Consider the following 20827-nt stretch of genomic DNA (forward strand, 5'->3'; position numbering starts at 1 on the left):
TATTATATTATTGTGTGAATATGCATGCAAGTACTTCTCCCTTTCTCTCTATTCTTCCTATGTGTGTTGTGAGCTTCCATTGCCCCACAAACCCTAACACTAGGTTCCTGTGAGCTGACAGTCTGATGCTGTCTCGTCTTATTCATAACAAACCCTCCATTCCACATCATATCATTCAGCCCAACTGCTACACATAGATGCCTCATTTCAGCTCCTTGAATACATACAGAGGATACAATGTTTCGGGGGACAACGGAAGGCAGACAACGGCTCTCATGATTGGCCATGTCTCTGTCCATACACCTGGCATTACAGGGGGTAGAAAGCTGCTGGTATGTGAAGATGATCAGATAGATATTTGTGATGCTTGTAGTTACTTATAAACCAACATACAAAAAAGGAAGAAAATGAAAAAAAAAGAAAAAAAAACCATTTCCAACACTTCACAAGCAGTCTTGCAATGCCTATTATAACTCACTAGACAATGAAATGTAAAAGATAAAGAGGATTGCCTGTTCAAGGTAATTACGCTCACGCTGAATGAATCCTTCATACTTGACATCAATCTCAATGCACTCCTTTTCATGAACAGTAAGCGAAGGGTTTCCGAGCCCATATCTATCAAAGAGGTTGTAATGTACACAGGGACGCTTTAGTATCATTTCTAAAGAGATCGACTCCTTGATGCTGTGCCCAGACATGGACACCAGCTCCGCTGCTATTGCATCCGTTGCTACACAATTGGAAAGAAAATGTCAGAGACACCCCACGAAGTTAGACCTTCAAATCTCCCACTTCATAAAAAGCTCCATCAAGATATTCTATGTGAAGGAGTACCCCTGATTCTAGCTTTGCGTAATCGAAACTTTTCTTCTTCGATATTGGATTGTTTTTCTGTGTACTGTTGCCATATTCTATCATCAATCAGCCCTATTTCTCGTGCCAACGGTGTCAGACGACTGTCTGCATTGTCTGCACGTAGGAGCAATCGATGCTCTGAGCGACTGGTTTCACAAAATAAAACATTAAAAAAATAAAAATTAAATAATTAATATTATAAGTTACATAACAACATATTCAATATAATAATAATGTTATATGAGCAATAACATTACACATATAACTTCATTTTTTATCACAAAACCATATTCCATGCCTCATCAAACCCATATCAACAATACATAATAGAAAGTAATATTTCATAAAGATTCTAGTCAAAACACCCCCACATTCTCCTACCACTGACATCTAGATTGTGCTCACCTTGTTAGCATTCGATAGGGCTCTCGCAGATCCTTTGTGACAAGGTCATCTATGAGAGTTCCAATGAAGCTGCTTTCCCTCTCAAGCACAACAAGGCCTTTTCCGGATGCAAGTCTTGCACCATTAATGCCTGCTAGAAGTCCCTGCCAAAAATCCAAAATGTTGGTTTCACATATCTAACATGACTGTGTAAGATTCCACACAAGAGTATGCATGATAAACACAAAAACACAAATATGTTTGCCATTGGTACGGACTGTAACTTCAGCTTGGGTTAACCAATAGTGAACCCCCTCACATGTGTTGATAAGAAAAGCTCACAAGCACTAAATATCACAGCAATAGCAGATGCTTGCCTTAGAAGCCAAGGTTTTGTAGCATTGGCATCAATGAGATATTAATGGCCAGAGCAGGCTATTGTTAGGTCCACACAGGGGCATCCTTGATGGACAACATTGTATAAGTGTAGGCTTCAGTAGATCAACAGTTTCAGTGACTAGCCAGTCGCAAGAGAAGTCTTCATGTAAACAGGTCCAGTATGGAAGCAGGGCATGCAGCATCCATAATGAATTCACATACAGATGCCACCAATGTATAGTCTATGGGTGGAATGCAGGGCTGCAGGACACTCCTCTCACAAACAGCCCCATGATAGCATGACAATGCAAGCAAACGTCAAAAAATAATCGGGGCTATCTTGCAACCAAGAGAAGACAAAGTTAAGGACAACCAGGAGTGCATCATTCTAATGGCATGACTGTTCAACTTAATTGTCATACAGCACATTAAGCTACATATTGTCTATAATCCATATAAATATAAACAAAAAATATGACTTCTATCTAATCCAAGTGAACTGCCTGTTGGATTTTCGACAGTGCAAAAGATCAAACACCTATATTAGGAAGAGGCCGTACCTGGGCTGCAGCTTCCTCATAGCCTGTGGTTCCATTTATCTGACCGCTAAAAAACAAGCCTTCGATTTTCTTCGTCATTAAAGTTCTGTGACATTGATGAGCAGGTAAATAGTCATATTCCACGGCATATGTTGGCCTTAGCATAATACACTGTTCTAACCCTGGAAGGGTCCTCAACAATGCCACTTGGAGTCTTTCTGGCAACCCTGTAGAGAACCCCTGTTTAAAATCATACGCAAGTACAACACATGTTCAAGTTCTATGCATATAGGTGTGCTTGCATCGCACAACGAAAAACTTTGAAATATGTTTGAAAAAGGAAATTTTTGACTTTATGAGTCTAGACATCAATGCTGCTACTGCTACTGCTACAGCCAACAAGGTTGTGAACTTCTAATAAGAGATTGGTGTATTCCCTTGTCCTTATTTCCCATGCGCTCGGGAGTTTGGTTTATGTTCAGACAGGCTGGACAGCAGACTCGGGATGGCCAGGTTTGGGCGCCCTTAGATATGAAGTCGGGTATAAGGTTCAATTCGGGCTGTAATGATAATTGACCGTTGTCTGCCCAGCCAGCTCCTTGCCAGACCTTTCTACCTCTACGTGGGTAGCCCGTCTAGCCTGCAGGTGCATCACAAAACTGCATCCAGAGCTCCATATACATATTCCCAGAGAACACAAGGAAAGCAGTTGATGGACTCATTAACAGATCCAGACCATCGATTCAGCATAAAAATAGGAATCCCAGCCCCCCACATAATCCATCAAAATTAAGTTGAGTATAAGGTTCAATTGGGGCTGTAAGTTAATTGACCAGCCACAATCTTAATATTCACTAGCCGCCAGCCCGCATGGACAACTGGGGATTCAGCGTAAAAATAGGCACCCCAGCCCCCCACATAATTTAAGTGTTCTGCATCTTGAACTCTTCATCAAGCAGCAGCCAGGGGATTGGAAAAGCAGGGAAGGAACACCTGCAGCCAGAGTTTGCATCCGAACAGCAGCATTCTCCTGCAACTTGGGCTGAGATAACAGTTTGATCACCATTTTGACTTTAAAACGATTAGTTGTACATTTATTTGACTAGGTTAGGTTACTTGTGTGTGCAGATTGCGATTGGCCGGATACGGGTTTCATCCCACCACCTCAGAGTGGAGACAGGTAGAGCTGAGCGCATCTTCAGAGCTGGGAAGCTCATACAGAGACCCAGAGAGGAGAGGATCTGCCGATTATGCCACACAGAGGTTCAGACAGAGGAGCATAACATATGCCGCTGGCCAATATACTATGAGATCCGCGGGGGTTTCACTGTCTATTTCGTGAGGGATTTGGTCCACTCTCCAGGATCATTGACTTCCAGGAACAACATTGCCTAGGCCTCTTCCTGCTTGAGCTCCGCAAACACAGGCACACCTTCTTGAGAGAGCTTCAGCCGCAGCCACCCCGCCCCCTCCCTCACCAGCCAACCATCACCAGTTTCTTCCGGACCTAGGAGGTGGAGGACACTGATATAGTGGATCTTGTGGACCCTCCACAAGCTGTTCCGGACCCCCCCCCCCCCCCCCCCCCCCCAAGAAAGGAGTTACCTTGGACAGAGCCTCCGCACTCCAGCGGGCCTAATGCCCTCGGCCGTTCGGTCACGATCACCTCATCAGCTCCAGATCCAGGACATGCTCCACCGGCATCGAGCTACCGTTCCACGTGACACAGTTGAGGGAGACCTCTCGGCCATACTCATTAGCCCCAGGCTTGATATTTTGGAGAGTGGTATACCATCTACTTTGAGCTGATGCTACGCGGGATGAGACAGGCCACCTCACGAGGTTCAGGAGGTATTGCAGTGCTTTTCCGACATGGGTTACATGAGCATGTTCGAGTCGTAGCACGAGACTCGGAGGTGAGATACATGTGGATTAGCTTACGCCTCTCGGAGACCAGATAGATTTATATTGCCCTTTGCTACTTTCCTCCGAAGGGGTCGCGGTTTGCCACCACCAAGGAGCCGGGTGGAGGAGAGGCTAGTGAGTCTCCATACTCTGTCTTATCTGAGGAGATCTTACACTATTCGACACTGGGAGAAGTCTTCTTGATGGGGGACTTCAATGCACGGACTCAGAGCAGACAGTGCGAGATCTATGACTTTAAGGATGCCTTGAGACTTGAGCCGCTAGCTACAGAGGATACAGGAACCACTCGGATCTCCGCTGACGGAGGAGCTGACAGCACTGGATATGGGCAACATTTGCTGGAGCTTGGGGCCCGACACCATCTCGTTATTTATAACGGGATGACTCAGTGGCCAGATTCAAGTGGGTTGACTTGCTTTCCAGTGGAGAGTGGCAGCAGTACAGTGGACTATGTGATGGGATCCCGAGAGGCAGCAGATATGGTTTTCACTTTACCGTACCACCATGCCCCATTGGGGCGGATCATACATATCTATCCCTCACTTTTAGGAGCTTACTGGAGACCCACCCACCCATCATACAGCCACCACGCACTATTTTCCACTTCACTCAGGACCTAGCCGATGTGTATGACTATCATGTTCATGATCAACTATTTGCCTTAGACCCATCGGCACCCATGGCTATGCTCACCTCCCAGCTCTCACATGTACTGCACTCCGCAGCCGCGAGGAGTTTCCCATACCACATACAGACAGGACAGCCACCTACATCTGGGAGCATGCCCCAGAACCGATGGTATGATGATGAGTGCAGAAACCTTTACCGCAGTCTCCGAGTGCAGAGGGCTCGCGGGGAGATCACCCAGAGACAGGCAGGCAGGAGGATCCATAATCTCATCCGCCATAAGCCGCGCGCGACAGATCATACAGGATTACAGGGAGAGCATCTCATCTATGCTATTGATACATTGGCACCATTTCTTGCTCATCTCTTCAACAGAGCTCTGTCAGAGGGGTTTCCGGCTGAGTGGACGATGCACACTTTTGTGCCGATCCATAAAGCGGGAGATGTACTAGACCCCAAGAACTACACGACCATCATGATTGGCCATATATTGGCCAAACTATACGGGGCAGTTTTGGAGGCAGAGCTGAGCACTCATGCAGAGGATGGGGGATTGAGAGCAGCAGGCCAGGCAGGCTTCCCACGAGCCTTCTCGACCATCGACCACATTTTTACATTGAGGTGCCTGATTGATCAGGCCAAGGCACGGAGACAACGGCTCTACTGTTGCTTTGTGGATTTCCGCAATGCATTTGATACTGTGCCCAGAGAGCGCCTCTTTCGGCGACTACAGACACTAGGCATACCCTCAGACATGATGTGGGGCATATACATGCTATATGAGCAGGTCTTTGGGAGAGCCTCATGCCCAGGAGGCTTGTCCGACACAATTGCTAGCACCATTGGTGTGAAGCAGGGGTGCCCACTCTCCCCCACGCTCTTTGGGCTCTATATTGATGAGGTGGTCGACTACATCACACAGGGAGGAGGCTCTGGGGTTGAGCTATCAGGTATTACTGTCCATGTTATGCTTTATGCTGATGACATCGTCTTGGTATCCGACACGCAGGTTGGGCTTCAAAGACACCTTGTGGCTCTTGATGACTTCTGCGCACAGCAGGGTCTCACAGTGAACCTTGGGAAAACCAAGGTTATGATCTTCCACACCTCACCCGCAACAGGAACCACACTACTCTCACATTAGCAGGAGGGCGGGTCGAGGTGGTGAGCTCTTATGTTTACCTTGGCATCACATTTACTAGCTCAGCTGGACGCTTCTCCATGGCTCAGGCAGTCCGAGACAGAGTGACCCGGGGGTATGCAGCTCTTGCTGGCCTTGAGCGTCAGTGTCATCGGGCACATTTTCAGGAACCCCGCACGAAGGGGTGGCTCTTTGATACATTAGTGACACGAGCCTTGATGTATGCAGCAACGGTTTGGGCACCAGGACTTGCAGCCTCCACATGGGTACAGCTCGAGAGACCATAGATCTTGATGCTCTCGAGGATGATACTGAGCAAACCATCCGTCCCGCACGACATTGTTCGAGCTGAGTTTGTTGCACCACCTATGGCAGTGGAGGGCAGTGGAGGCATTGTTCCAGACGATCTCCTTTATACACAAGATGAGGGAGATGCCCACGGAGAGATTATCCCGTCGAGCTTTTGAGGCATCCAGACAGCTGGCCGAGGTTGGACACACCGGATCTTGGTATGCACAGATGCTATAGTGGTTCTCACATCATGGGATAGACATTGAGCGGTTCCCACCTTTTCAGTATGATCAGTCTGCTCCACGGGGTTACCTCTCTCTCAATGAGAGGAACAGAGTGATGAGACAGGACATATGGCAGCGCTACATACAGGAGACATGGACAGCACCAGCGCTACATACAGGAGACATGGACAGCACCAGAGAGCCCACTACCACCGAAGATGCTGTATTACTGAGACCACTTTATGAGCATCTCAGGGGATGGGTTTATACAGCAACCACGGTATATGGATGTATACACGCCACACAGCTCTCGCGTTGCTATTGGACAGCTACGAGTCTCATCACATCAGCTAGAGATAGAGGCTCGGAGAGCGGCACGGGTTCCCAGAGCCGAGCGGATATGCAGATTGTGCCGCGAGGAGGTGGAGACTGAGGATCACTTTGTATGTAGATGTAGAGCCCACCAGGGGGTCACAGATAGATATGCAGGATTGTTTGAGGAGCACTCTTCACTACATCAGTTGATGGAGGTCTCGGACCAGTGACAGCTTGGCAGACGACTACCAGAGCTTCATAGTTCTCGAGAGAGACTCCTCCAGACACCTGCTCCCACTAGGGGTGGGAGAGAGTCCCAGCTCAGATTTCTTCAAGAGAGCTATGCCAGTGCCAGCTGATGTACCACGGGGGGTGACCGCACAGAGAGCAGAGGAATTGAGAGCCAGGAGGAGACCTAGACAGAATCCGTCACCGAGAGATAGCAGCTATCTGGATCAGACACCAGATGGAGACACAGGAGAGGCTAGCTCGCTTTCATTCAGACTCAGGGTACATGTTCACGCCACTCACAACCTCAGCATCCGCGATGTATGATATCTTATATCCCTCTTATGGCACTGGATGGAGTTAGACATAGATCTGCACAGCATGCTTGTACTACCCCTTTAGCATATAGAGATGCATCTTGCCTTAGCACTCCATCCACATCCCCACCCCCCTTTATGTTGTTTGTATATGGGGTCCAACGATCCATGATGATTCACAGTTGTATCCAGACACATGCACACTTTTTCTTTTCTTTCTTTTCCTTTTCTTTCTTTTTTTTTCTTTTCTTCCGATGAACGGAAGAACACAGTTGTATTATTTTTTGTCTCATAGGCGGACTTTGGCCTCTCGTAGATGTTAATATCTCTCTCTCTCTCTCTCTCTCTCTCTCTCATTCGCTTCATTGTTCGCCGCCGCCTCGCTATGCTGGCCCGCCTCCCTCTCCGGTAGGCCCTGTGATTCCGCCTCGCTGATTCGCTTCACTGTTCGCCGCCGCCTCGCTATGCTGGCTCGCCTCCCTCTCCGCTAGGCTCAGTGGCCGCCTCGCTATGCTGGCTCGCCTCCCTCTCCGCTAGGCTCAGTGGCCCCCTTTCCCCACACACCCTTGCTGAGGCCCCCAAGGCAGCAACATAACTCTCTCTCTCTCTCTCTCTCTCTCTCTCTCTCTCTCTCTCTCTCTCTCTCCTCCCTGCCTGTGGGAAGGACTGCAAAGTAATCTGGAGGAATGGCCCCAAGTCTCCAAGAGAAACTCGAGGCCCTCGAGACGGCAATGAAGGCACTAATCAAGGAGAACAAGAAGACATCCCATTCCAACCTCAATGAGGTGGAGAACAAACTACACCGGCACATCATGGCCCTTGAAGCACGGGTCACGGACCTTGAACAAGAGAACACGGCACTCAAGGAGGAGGTGAGTGCATTGAAAGTGGAACTGGTAATACTGAGAAGGAAGAAGGGGAGATCAATGACAACACTCTCACGGCCATCAAAGAAGAGATCTCCAAGGAGATCACAAAGGACATGGAGGGAAAACTCGAAGCCAAGCAGTCAGGATGGGTTGAGGTGGTGAAGAAGAACATCCGTAAAGAAGTGAGGGAGGAGACTAAAAGGGAAGAACACCAAATCATTCACACCACCATTGAGGAGGAGAAGGTGAGGCATGCCCGCCGCCTCAACATTCGAGTCACAGGTATAGCCGAGACACCCTACTCCACTCCCGAGAAAGATGGACAGCTTCTATGCATAAAGCTCGGCTACAGGGAAGAGGACCCTCTCCCCTTCACCAAAGCATGGAGAGCCGGGAAAGACTCAACACGCAAGCGAGCCCTCATCCTACAATTTGCAGGAGAGACGGAGAGGGTCACCTTCATGAGGAAGAGGGTCATACTACGAGGTTTAGAGGGAGCTCCCACCTATACCTCAGCCAAAGGAGCCTCGACCTACCACAGCTAGCTTCTTTACCCACTCGATGGTAAAGGAAGCTATCTGCCGCCTACAACATAGACGGGCCGCCGACCATATGGTCCTGCAGGGTGAGCATCTCATATATGCAGTAGATTCTTTGGCTCCTTTTCTTGCACACCTGTTTAACAGGGCACTAGCAGAGGGTTTGCCTGCGGAGTGGACGATGCACACCATTGTGCCGATTCACAAAACAGGGGATATGCTCGATCCGAGCAACTACAGGAGGGTTATGGTTGGCCACGTGTTGGCCAAACTCTATGGTGCAGTGTTGGAGCAAGAGCTTAGCTTATATGCTGAGCGAGCAGGTTTACGCTCATCACGGCAGGCAGCCTTCAGGAGAGCTTTCTCTACCACTAACCATGTATTCACTTTGAGATGTATGATTGATCAGGCCAGAGTGAGGAAGAGAAAGCTCTATTGCTGCTTTCTGGATTTCCACAAGGCATTTGACACAGTACCACGAGAGAGGCTCTTTCAGCGCCTGCACTCTCTTGGCATACTAGCAGATATGACATGGGGCATCTATGCATTATATGAGCAGGTTTTTGGGCGAGTCAGATGTCCAGGAGGTATGTCCGAGACTCTTGCTAGCACCATTGGTGTGAAGCAAGGATGCCCACTTTCCCCCACGCTATTTGGGTTATACATTGATGAGGTGGCTGACTTCATTACACGGGGAGTTGCTTTATGCTGATGATATTGTATAAGTGTCTGAGTCTCCAAGAGGTCTACAGGAGCATCTACATGCACTCGATGATTTCTACACACAGAGGGGTCTTACTATGAACCTTGGGAAAACCAAGGTTATGGTCTTTCATACATCGAGACAGGGCAGGAGTCAGCTGACATTCTCTCGCAGGACGCCAAGTGGAGGTGGTGACATCATACGTGTACCTAGGGGTTACCTTCTCTGCAGCAGCCACACGCTTCACCATGGGTTCAGCAGCCAGAGCTAGATTGACACGGGGATATGCAGCATTGGCTATGCTAGAGAGACAGTGCCACCAGGCGCATTTTCTGGAGCCCCGGACAAACGGGTGGCTATTTGACACATTAGTCACACCGGCACTGATGTATGGAGCAGCGGTATGGGCGCCAGGCCTTGCTACTCATTGGTGGACACATATGGAGAGACCACAGGCCCTCATGATGGCACGCATGATACACAGCAAACCGTCAGTACCTCATGACATTATCCGAGCAGAGTTTGCTGCGCCTCCTATGATGGTAGAGGCCATATTCCAGACTATATGCCTACTAGACAAATTCAGAGAGATGCCACAGGATAGATTGTCATACTACAGAGCTTTTGAGGCATCTAGATAGCTGGCTGAGGCAGGAGACAGAGAATCATGGTATGCACATTGGTTCTCACAGCATGGCCTAGACATGGATCATCTATCACCATTCTAGTATGACACGGATGCACCACATATCCGTCTCTCTCATAGTGAGAGGAACAGAGTATTGAGACAGGACCTATGGCAGCTCTATACACGAGAGACATGGATATCGCCTACACAGCCTCTTCCACCGAAGATGCTATACTACAGAGATCACTTCATGAGTATCACTGATGATGGATTTATAGAGAGGCCTAGATACATGGAGGGTTTTTTACCACACGGCTCCCAAGTGGCTATTGGTCAGCTTAGAGTTTCATCACATCGATTGGAGATCGAGACTGGCAGAGCAACACGGATCCCTCGAGAGGAGAGGGTATGCAGATTGTGCAGAGAGGAGGTGGAGAGTGAGGAGCATTATGTATGCAGATGCAGAGCATATACAGCAGGGTAACTCCAGTCGAGGGGCGAGATGGTGGGCCCCTCTTTAGTACTGTGGTGGCCTCATCTGTCCGAGTGTGATGGTCAGAAAAAACTGGTGATGGTAGACTGAGATGGGTGCCGGGGTCGAGGATCTCTGAATAGTTACTCTGTGTCGTTGGATCTCCAACAAGAAGAGTCCAAGACAATGCTGATTTGGATACCCCATAACTTGAGATAGTGGCCCAAACCCCTCTCTAAATAGGCAGTGGAATCTTCCCTCCATCTCATAATACACCGGGCATCGACAAATATAATTCTCCATAGACTCTACTCCATGGCACAATTTTAGAGTCTCCTCTCTCTAGGGATCCCTGCTACTTTGCCAACCTCAATCTCCAGCCTATGGGATGCGACCGTGAGCTGACCAAGTGTTATCCTCATGGTATGTGACATGAAAACATCCGGGCACCCTGGCCTCTGTATGAATCCATCCTCTGTAAGCCTCAGAAAATGGTCACTGTAGTACTGCATCTTGGGTGATATGGCTGCCCTGGGGTAATCCATGTATCTCGAATGTGTAACTGCAGGAAGTCTTATAGAATTACCCGGTTCCTGTCCACGTGTGAGAGCCTGGTGTAGGGGGAGTCTGGGTCATGCTGAAATGGGGGTAGTCGGCTCATCTGTAGTCCGTGTGTGGTGTGTAGTGAACCATGTGAGGACAGAAGCATACCAGAATGGATGCACTCCTTTCTTCGCTATCACCTGAGAAGACTGTAGTGCCAGGTATGGTAATCGTGACGAATCCATGGCTATTATCCTTTGTATGCACGTGACAGTTTGGAATAAGGCCTCTACTACCATAGGTGCTGTAGCAAACTCTGCTCAAATGATATGGTGAGGGACATATGGTTTGCTGCATATCAATCTGGATAGCATCAAAATCTGTGGACGCTCTATGCGCTGCCAATCTGCTGCTGATAAGCCCGGTACCCAGATTGGGGATGCATACATCTTGGCCGCAGAGTCACTAGTGTGTCAAAAAGCCAGCCCCTAGTCTTGGGCTCCTGGTAGTGTGTTGGTGACACTTGTCTCTGTAGGAGGGCAAGTGCAGCGTATCCCCCCATCACGATCTTGTGATGCTTGTCTCATGGAGAAGCATCTTCCAGAGCTCGTGAAGGTGACCCCCAAGTAGACATATGACATTGCTACCTCCACCCGGCTGCCCATGGAGAGAGAGAAAGAGAGAGAGAAATGAAATGATATATTAACGTCTCTAAGAGGCCATAATGGCCTATGAGACCAAAACTGAGAGTACATCTGAAGTTGGTATCTCATCAAACAGAACAACTAAATGAAACTGAAAAGTACAATAAACTGATTGTCTTACAGTTATAAGAACCGTAAGTAAGACTCCTAGATGATACTGAGTAGAAAATATTGGAAAATGTATATCAAGTAGATCCATGTATGCTGATTAGTTGAAGTGCTGCCCTCTCCTCAAGTCAAATATCTCCGCCATGGGGCTGTCTAGAATGGAGAGGTTGTAGAAGCGAGGTAGGCGCCTCTGATGCCGAGCAATAATGGCTCTGATCTGGCGATGGTGCGGATGCCGTGGTTGGGATCCTGGTGGGCGTGGCCAACGAGCACGACATAAGATGACTGCTCTATCAGTGGTGACTCCCTGGGAGCGTGGCTGGTGCCCTGATGGCCAGATGGAGGAGGTATCAGGAGGTGTGTGGGCAGGGTTGCTGGTGCTAGTTGCAAGTTGCTGTTGCTAGTTGCTGTTGGTGCTAGTGCTGAGAAATGAAATGAAATGATATATTAACGTCTCTAAGAGGCCATAGTGGCCTATGAGACCAAAACTGAGAGTACATCTGAAGTTGGTATCTCATCAAAGAGAACAACTAAATGAGACTAAAAAGTACAATTAACTCATTGTCCTACAGTTATAAGAACAGAACTGTAAGACTCCGAGATGATACTGAGTAGAAAATACTGGAAAATACTGAAAAATGTATATGAGGTAGATCCATGTATGCTGATCAGTTGAAGTGTTGCCCTCTCCTTAGAGAGAGTTAGAGGGTTAGAAAGGAAGAAAGAAAGAAAGATTTTATTAACGTCTTCCAAAAGACCGAACTCGGCCTATGAGACAAATCGGTGTACCTGTATGGGGTATCCTCTCTCATCCCAACAAAATGAAAAAGTACTGAACTAAAAAGCTGAATCTGGGTGTGCAATAAGTACAATGAGTGGGGGAGGGGATGGAGCTCTACTACTAGGAGAATGCAAAGCTATATGCATGGAGTATACAATCATGATATGCTCTATCCTGTACCATACTGGGGGTATAAAATGGTAAATGCCTCGTGCCACCGCAGTTCGGAGAGAAAGACGACCTCGCCCTCTTGGACCTCGTGCACCTCAGGCTCACCAGCCCCAGATTGATGAGATCCTCGCCCGAGCATCTGTAGCTGTAGCTGCTACCTCGTCGGACTCCTACCACACATCTTTTGACACCTTTTGTCTCATAGACCCGTTGGGTCTTTTGCAAGATGTTAATTCTTCTTCCCCCTTCTCCTTTATGGTTTCATAGACCTGTTGGGTCTTTTGCAAGATGTTAATTCTTCTTATTCCCCCGTCTCCTTTTATGGTCTCATAGACCCTTGGGGTCTTCCGTAGACATTAATATAACTTTCTGCTTTCTTTCTTTCTATCTCATTACATGTTCAGATGCCCAGATTACTATCAGATTTGGGGGAGATTTCATTGTCTCTTCCAAAATGGATTTGGCCCTCTCATGTGTTATGCATTATGATGACCAAAAATGTCTGGGTTTGTACCTACTGGAGCTCAAACAGCACCTAGGGGGTCAAAACTGGCATCCATTACAAACTTCATATCATAGACATTGCATTCGCCCATGACAAAGAGTACCATCCAGGCTTTAGAGGGTCCAAGGGAACATAGAGATCAGAGACCACACCCAACCTGCTCACAAAATCCTTCAGGATCCTTTGGCCCCATGCACCCGCCGACGCATCATTAGTGAGAGAGCATGATCCCTTTTGTGAGGCAGACACCCCCCCAACTAGGAATCCAGGCTATACTCTGCCACCATGGAGAGGCCACTGCACAAGCAAGGGATATTGCAACTCTATGGTCGATCATGGTGCATGTATCACATTCCCCGAGTATCTATGGTCGTTTTGCTCCGAGATTTTTGGTACCACATTGTGATGTCCCAACAAGCTAGGGTTAGGGCTAGGGATGTGGATTAGCCCGGATTAGGGTTAGATGTGGGGACCCGCTTATCTTGTAGGCCTATGGGAACATCAAAAAGGAAAAAGGTGTAGCTTTTATGTGCTTCAAAGGTGGTCCGCACCCACCAAGGGTGCTGTTTCTTTGTCCCTTGTTGCTTGCAAATCCATGCATGGAACTCCTCTTCTACTTGCCTCCCTGTACATCCTGGCAGAGAAATCAATTAGCTTTCTTGCCAAAACAGCCCACATGAGGGTACAATCTTGTATATCGGTAACTATTTGGCCCTCCAAGCTCTTTTTCACATGATGGAACTCATGCCTGGACACGTGGACAGGTTGATGGACACATGGGAACAGGGTTCCTAAAAGTTGAAATAGGAAAAAACACCAGTCTTGCTCAAAAAGCAAGAAAAAGCAAAAAAAAGTCAAACTATGTTGACCAAGAGCTGAGGGCACCATTAGAAAGAGGACATCAAACTAGATCAAAACGCTAAAAGCCGCTTTTCCAAAAAGCAACTCCAAGACCAAAAAGCAAGCCCGTGAAGCTACAAAAGCACAAATCACGAACTTTGGCTATTTTTACTATTATTAAATTATTTAAAAGAGAAAAGCAAAAGTAGAAAGACAAAGTAAAAGCAGAAAGACAAAGAAAAAGCAAGGCATGGCAAAAAGCAGGGACCCCTTCAAGTATATAAGAAGCTTGTACCCTCTAGAAGAGAGAGAAGAACTCATGGAGAACCACCTTGGGGAGAGAAAGAGCATCATCATCATCACCTTTGTCATTTTTCTCTCCGCCCCTCTCCATCATCTCCACTGTGCACTACCCCTGCAGTCGTGCGCCGCCACCTTTGGGAAGTCACCGCCACTGCACCACCACCAGCCACTGCCTTGTGCCACCAAGTCCCACCAATTGCACCTCTCTCTATTCGCCGCCAGCACTGCCTGTACTCGCCGCCAGTTGCGCTACCTTTGTAGCACCCAGATCAGCTGTAGCTCCGCCAGGTGCCGCCAACTGCCGCCTTGCAGCGCCTACACCACCAGCTCCTCGGAACGTTGCCCTGAGTAACAGCTGCGCAGCAGCCACCAGCTGGTACCACAGTCACCGCCGCCTGGGACAAAGTCGCCGCCAGTTTCTTCAAAAACCTCAGAAAGAGGGATTGCCATTCAGGGCAACATATTCACCACCCTGGTGTTTCCTTTTTTTCGAGATTCTTGTCCAAATTGGGTGTAGAGACTCTTGTGGGTACTTGAGAGCATCGGATTTGATTCAAACCTTGGATATTGGTACTAGGCCGGGTCTTCCTAGTGGTGAGCTCAAGCATCAAAGATCTTGTGCCTCGACGTCGACTCTAGCACCGACCTCCTCATCAACATATTTGTTTGATATCGTATTCATTTGTTGTATTGATCCTGACTTGGAAAAGCCCGTGGATTGCTCTTGAAATAAACTCCTGAAAAAGGGGGCAAGCATGTTCCCTACTCAGTGTGGTGTACCCTGTAAAACCCCTATACTTCTCTCTCTCTCTCTCTCCCCCTTCTCTCTCTATCTATACCTCTTGGTGTCACCAGCTTGGACATTTCCCAGTATAAAAGGGGTTTGCTGGACTCCAAGATGTCTAAATATTTGGAAAGTACAAGCTTTGGGAATGGAGGATTATCCTAGTATACAAAGGACCACACTCCTAAAATTTAGGAGAGTTGCTATTTTTGGCCCGACTCTGATGGAAATTCTGTTCATGTCATTACATCTGGAATAGAGAAGATACCAAGAGTTGGCAAAGTGCCTATGACAAAATGTCTACCAGTTGGGATATTTTTAGAGATAAAGTTTATGGAAGGACCCATCTCTTAGATTGGGACACGTGGCAAGATAGTGGACCAAAGTGAGACAAGTGGCCTGACACTTGTTAGAAAGTGGATTTACGCAGGGTCATGGAGTTTGAGGATCAGAGATGCCTGGGATTGTTTCTACTTGAGCTCAGGAGACACAGAGAGACCCTCTTGGCAGACAAGAGGCCGAGCCATGATGTACCTAGACAGAGGACCTGACAGATTTCTTCGACACCAGCACTAGCACCAGCACCAGCAACCCAGCCCACACACCTCCTGATACCTCCTCCATTGGGCCATCAGGGCACCGACCACGCTCCCATGGAGTCACCACGCTCCCATGGAGTCACCACTGATAGAGCAGTTATCTTATGTCGTGCTCGTCGGCCATGCCCACCCCAATCCCGACCACGGCATCCTCACCATCGCCGGATCAGAGCCATTATTGCTCGGCATCGGAGGCGCCTACCTTGCTTCTACGACCTCTCCATTCTAGGCAGCCCCATGGCGGAGATACTTGATCTAAGGAGAGGGCAACACTTCAGCAGATCAGCACACATGGATCTACCTGATATACATTTTTCAGTATTTTCCAGTATTTTCTACTCAGTATCATCTCGGAGTCTTACAGTTCTGTTCTTATAACTGTAGGACAATCAGTTTATGGTACTTTTTAGTCTCATTTAGTTGTTCTCTTTGATGAGACACCAACTTCAGATGTACTCTCAGTTTTGGTCTCATAGGCCATTATGGCCTCTTAGAGACGTATACCATTCTATACCCCCAGTATGGTATAGGATGGAGCTAGCTAGGTTGCATATCATGATTGTATACTCCATGCATATAGCTTTGCATTTTTCTCCTAGTAGTAGAGCTCCATCCCCCGCACACCCAGATTCAGCTTTTTTTTTGTTCAGTACTTTTTCATTTTGTTGGGATGACAGAGGATACCCCATACAGGTACTCCGATTTGTCTCATAGGCCGAGTTCGGTCTTTTGGAAGACGTTAATAAAATCTTTCTTTCTTTCTTTCTCTCTCTCTCTCTCTCTCTCTCTCTCTCTCTCTCTCTTCAGTCACTTCATGGACATATTGTAACACTTTTGACTTCATAGACCCTTTGGTCTTTTATAGATGTTAATAGAACGAACTTTCTTTCTTTTTCTCAGGACTTTCATGGCACAAGTAACAGGTTTGGTCCCAGAACCCTACACGAGGGTGTTACACTAGCCAGAAGAACTTCACAAAAGAAGTGTCATAAATGCAGTCTGTTGTCCATCTACAAAACACATGCTGATTGGTGTGATATTTGGTTTCTATCCTTCAGGCAGCTAATGTTTACTTTCTTATTCAGCCAGGATAATGTTTTTCATCTCAATCTCTGCCTCTTGGGCAGAGTTTCTTCCCAGATGAGTTCAACCCATGTGAATCTAAGGTTCACACACTTTCTCACAGCCCTTTGCACATGGAGGTGAAGATGGCCCTCTCTTTAACATCAACACGGCATCTTTCCTACAAAGAAAGATAAATATGCATTCCCGCTATTTTATCTTCTCGCTACCCTCCCTCCATAATCTGAGCGTTAAGCTAGCATGATTCCACTTACATGCTTGTATGCTGGAAAAGGCCAGTCATATTTTACCTACATCTGGCTGCTAGGGACTATTGCCAAAAATTGTACAGTTGGAAATAGAAACCAACTGAAAGCTAAAACCACCTGAAAATTACCCACAAATGTACTCTTAACAAGCTAGAAACTAGTTCTGTTCTGTTCTTTGACTTGAAATGATGGGCGGCTGCTAGTCCAACTGACGCTGATGTGGCACTGATGACCTGGCAGTGGTGGAATATGCAATGATAATGTGGCTTCGATGACATGGCAGTGGGGAAGAGTGCCCCAATTCAAACAAAAACAGTACTGTTGTGTGACCTTTGAACCCCACGATTACAGGAATTGCTAGAAATGACACACCTGCACATAAAGTTCGGGTATTGTTCTACCCTCTGGCTCCAGAAAAATTTGGTGGGACTCTTTGTCTTTAAACCTAACAATCTGTGTTTCAAACAGGGGAAAAAAGAAAAAGTTAATCACAAAATAGGCCAAACATGTTGGGAATTGAGAATTTCAACCCAATCAGCTTTACCTTGTCCTCAATGGATGGACAATAACGAGGGCCTTTTGCTTCAACCCAGCCACCATATGTAGGAGTTTCATGCAGATTATCGGTGATTAGTTGGTGGGTAGCAGGAGTTGTGCGTGTCAGATAACAACACATTTGTTCTCGTTCTATATGAACATCTTTGTCAAAGCTAAACCATCTGACCTGCCTAACAAAAACCTACTCTTAGAAAATGTAATCATCATTACATCATCACCACCACCACCATCTTCATGATTATTGTTGTTAATTTTCCATTTTCTGAAGCAGCAGGAGCTGCAAACAAAAAGGGAAACAAAAGGACAAAAAAACACACCTCTTCATCACCTGGCTGAGGCTCTAGCTGGCTGACATTGACAGAGCGTATGTCTACTCGAGCAGGTGTTCCAGTTTTCAGCCTTTCTGTTTCAAATCCTAAACCTTGAAGGTGTTCAGTAAGACCATGTGAAGCTGATTCTCCAGCCCTGCCTGCTGACATTGATGCCCTTCCCACCCATATTTTCCCATTCATGAATGTGCCCGTTGTTAGAACGACAGCTGGTGCATAGAAGCTCATACCAAAAAAGGTCTTCACACCTTCTACATTGTCATTTTTCCCGACCAATATATTCGTGACCATTGCTTCTCTGATGTGCAGATTCTCTGTTCTGCATACAAAGCTGCTGCTTGAGTAGATCGTCCAGACCAAGGACTCCTTGTATGGTAGGTAAATAAAAGTAAAAATAACATGTACATGTCCTTTTTCAAAAAAAAAGCATCAAAATATAATGTTATCATTTTTACACACAGAAAAACCTAACAAGATTTAACCAAGAAAATCTAGATAACAAAAATAAAACTTAGTAGTATTTGCTGCTATCACAAAGTTTCTCCTTTTAATCTGCTTCTTCACATCTCCTATCCCAAACTTCTTATGAGCTGGTGCATCTCCTTCCTCAGCAAGCCCTAACCCTGGTGCATCTCAAACCTCACCATTCGCCAAAGTGCTGTTTTAAGGCTCACTAAAGGGCCTGTGATAGTCATGATAGGATGCATCTTGCAGACTTCTAGGTGCACAAGAAATCTCCTTCTCACATTGAGGCTGGTGTGGAGGCAACGGATTCACTGAAGGTGAAAAATCTTTAGTGGTCCAAGCATATGCCTTGTGAACTAGAACATGCACATGATGAATTAGTCAGAACATTCACCTTCATTGATTAGTGGAACTTCTCAATTGACCGGGATTCAAACAGCTACGTGCAATCACTCAGGATGATACAAAGAGGTGGTGCAGAAAGCTTCCGTTAGTAGCCCTACTGCCCCCCTTCACTGACATGCAGCTTGAATATACCAACTCTATACCATGCAGCTAGAAATTCTAGTATCGAGGCAAGGGTGAACACTTCTGTGGGGAAAGGAAAAGGAAGGGAAAGAGAGAAGCCCACAAGAAAGGACGGGCCCCGCGGGGGGGTTGGGGGGGGGGGGGGGGGAGGGGGTGATATTCAAAGGAATTTCCCAGAGACGATAACATTTACCAAAATTACCATACCTTTCTAGAATCTTCTTCATCTCGAGTGCGTATTCCCTTTTATCTGTTTGTGCTCGTAATGCACGCACTGCAGGTCCTTTGGATCTATTCAACACCCTTTTTTGCAAGTAGCACCTGAACACAAATTTTTATTAGAGGTACTGATTGAAGACAAATAGTCTTATGTCAAGGAACAAAATAACCAGTTTTTAGATTCTCTGAAGGAAGGAATGGGATGATGCAATTACCGTAGCCCAGGTTGGATGCTATCAAAATCATAGTTCTTTGACAGATGTGATCACACCATATACGGGTATGTTGTCCCCCCTGAATGACTAGGGGTCCCCATGTTCTAGCTTTGTATGTGTCATAGGCACTATGTTAGTTGATTTGATAGTAAATAGTGTGGTAGTAGACAGTCCAAGTGTTGATGTGATGTGATACCAAAGAAAAATGAATTGATTACTATTGTGGTTCAAGTCCAAATAAGTTGCATGTTAGGGCCTCAAAGGTCATAACATGGCAGGCAACTGTATTTGAGGTAAGGCTTATACCTCTGGACGGCTTGGATAGGAACACTAGAAGTTATATGTGACTTATCGGTCACTTACGGTCATGCACTAGCGTGAAAGGGCACTTACAGCCTTGGATAGGGACACTTGAAATTATATGTGACTTATCGGTCACGTACAGCATGCGCTAGTGTGAAAGGGCCTATTGCCTATTTATTAAAAGGTGTGCTTTTATTATAACCCAAGCCTATAAGAGTGAGTTGGTAGCTCAGTTAAGAGCTAGAGCATCCCCACTAGCTGCAAACGAGAAACACCCCCCCCCCCAAAAAAAAAAAAACTGCTTACGTTTCCCCCTTCTCCTTTGTGACCCGCCCACCCGTGCACCCTTGGCAGTTGCTGCTGTGCCACACGCACTGCTGCTGCTGCATTCGCAGCTGTTGTTGCAACCCCTGCGCTCCTACCTCAGTGCACCCTTGCATTATACACACCCCCAGCTCAGGACCGCCTCTCTCTATCCCACCCCGGTACTGGAGCCCATACAGCCTGGTCTCCTTGTCAAGCTCTTGCTGGACCAGCCCGGCACCACATCAAAAATAGAGCAACAACCCCCCCTCCCTCTCAAGCGCCACGCCCCTGGGAGTATCAGGATGGCTCGCTCGTCTAAGTAGAATGGACACTTGGGCAAACTACTAGAAGGAATCAGCAGTTTGTGATGGACACATCGCCAACAATGACAAACCAGGGAAACAGGTGCTTTTGTCCGAGATGCTTTCACAAGCATCAAAGAGATCTTGCTTCTCCAACTAGAGCAACAAGAGAGAGAGATTTCAGAACTGAAAAAGTTTCACGAACAGGACATGGCAGCTATAAAATCCCAATATCACAAAGCAATGGCAGAGCTTAAAATCTCCCTCCATAAAGTGAAAGACCCCAGCACCATGGCTGAAGAGTAGTCCCTTCGAGAGGCATGATCCATTGAATTGAACCAGCTCAAAAAGGAGAATAAGAAGCTTCATTTCATGAAGCAAAGACGGCAATGAAAGAGGAACTTCTCCAAGAAGTGAGGCAAACATATCAAAGATTCAAGCAGCAGTTCGCAAATATCAGGATGGAGGACATTGAGGCCAACTCAAAATGGGTT

At 46.9% G+C, this 20827-nt stretch overlaps 1 protein-coding gene across 2 annotated transcripts in view; it reads right to left on the reverse strand.

Annotated features, from left to right (window-relative positions):
- Positions 1-20827, reverse strand: part of LOC147631203 (uncharacterized) — a 133826-nt gene that overhangs the window by 52065 nt on the left and 60934 nt on the right. For both annotated transcript variants that reach the window (XM_086809541.1, XM_086809542.1), the window contains exons 4-11: positions 19196-19309; positions 17984-18314; positions 17653-17832; positions 17481-17561; positions 2181-2399; positions 1264-1406; positions 838-1004; positions 513-733 (exon numbers count right to left, since the gene is read on the reverse strand). In XM_086809541.1, the coding sequence (XP_086665667.1) occupies positions 513-733; positions 838-1004; positions 1264-1406; positions 2181-2399; positions 17481-17561; positions 17653-17832; positions 17984-18314; positions 19196-19309 (1456 nt within the window). The remainder of the gene's footprint in view (positions 1-512; positions 734-837; positions 1005-1263; positions 1407-2180; positions 2400-17480; positions 17562-17652; positions 17833-17983; positions 18315-19195; positions 19310-20827) is intronic.

The sequence above is a fragment of the Cibotium barometz genome, chromosome 15 (genome assembly GCF_041138505.1).
Source record: "Cibotium barometz isolate CiBa-2024 chromosome 15, ASM4113850v1, whole genome shotgun sequence".
NCBI lineage: Eukaryota > Viridiplantae > Streptophyta > Polypodiopsida > Cyatheales > Cibotiaceae > Cibotium > Cibotium barometz.